The sequence below is a fragment of the Penaeus monodon genome, chromosome 28, assembly GCF_015228065.2.
Source record: "Penaeus monodon isolate SGIC_2016 chromosome 28, NSTDA_Pmon_1, whole genome shotgun sequence".
In the NCBI taxonomy this organism is placed as follows: domain Eukaryota; kingdom Metazoa; phylum Arthropoda; class Malacostraca; order Decapoda; family Penaeidae; genus Penaeus; species Penaeus monodon.
The window spans coordinates 35,184,060-35,184,631 of record NC_051413.1 but is presented as its reverse complement, the minus strand read 5'-3'; the positions used below and the strand labels follow the sequence as shown (position 1 = coordinate 35,184,631).

Genomic DNA, 572 nt, shown 5'->3' with positions numbered 1-572 from the left:
AAGAAGTCTGCATTACTGATACACATAAAAAAAGCAAGACATAATATTTAAAGTGATTTCATTGAATTTCTGAGATTGCTATACTATGATTCCTTAAAATTAAAATTACAACATAATAACAAAAATATTTGGAGCTGAGCTTCCACTTTAATTTCTATATATGGTCCATGCATATTTCTATCACTATCAGCAGATAACAGGCATGCAGAACTATGCTTCTTCTCACCTGTGGAAGTTGTGTCTTTACTGCCAGGCTTAATGGATATCCCACTGAATTCTGACTTGAACACATTCAGGGGTGCCCATTCCAAATACAGTGGCAAGTATTTGAACTTGGAGTAGGCAAGGTTCTTGAAGCCCTTCCTTGCTTCACTTGGATCTAAGTATTCTACAACACCTACAAGATGAGGGAAAAAACAAGGGGTAAAAAAAATATATTATTAATATCAACAGATAAGGAAAACTATAAAAAACATTGAAGACAAAATTATTTTTTTTTAAAGAATAAACATCATTACTGATTTCATGTTAATAATATCAAGAACAATTTTCCATGAAACATTCTACAAGTA

At 31.6% G+C, this 572-nt stretch overlaps 1 protein-coding gene across 1 annotated transcript in view; it reads right to left on the bottom strand.

The window, feature by feature from the left end:
* Window positions 1-572, bottom strand: part of LOC119591556 (probable RNA-binding protein 19) — a gene marked incomplete in the record, with an annotated part of 63,063 nt that overhangs the window by 9,641 nt on the left and 52,850 nt on the right. Inside the window, 1 exon segment of the mRNA XM_037940311.1 lies at window positions 227-397. Within this exon segment, the coding sequence (XP_037796239.1) occupies window positions 227-397 (171 nt within the window).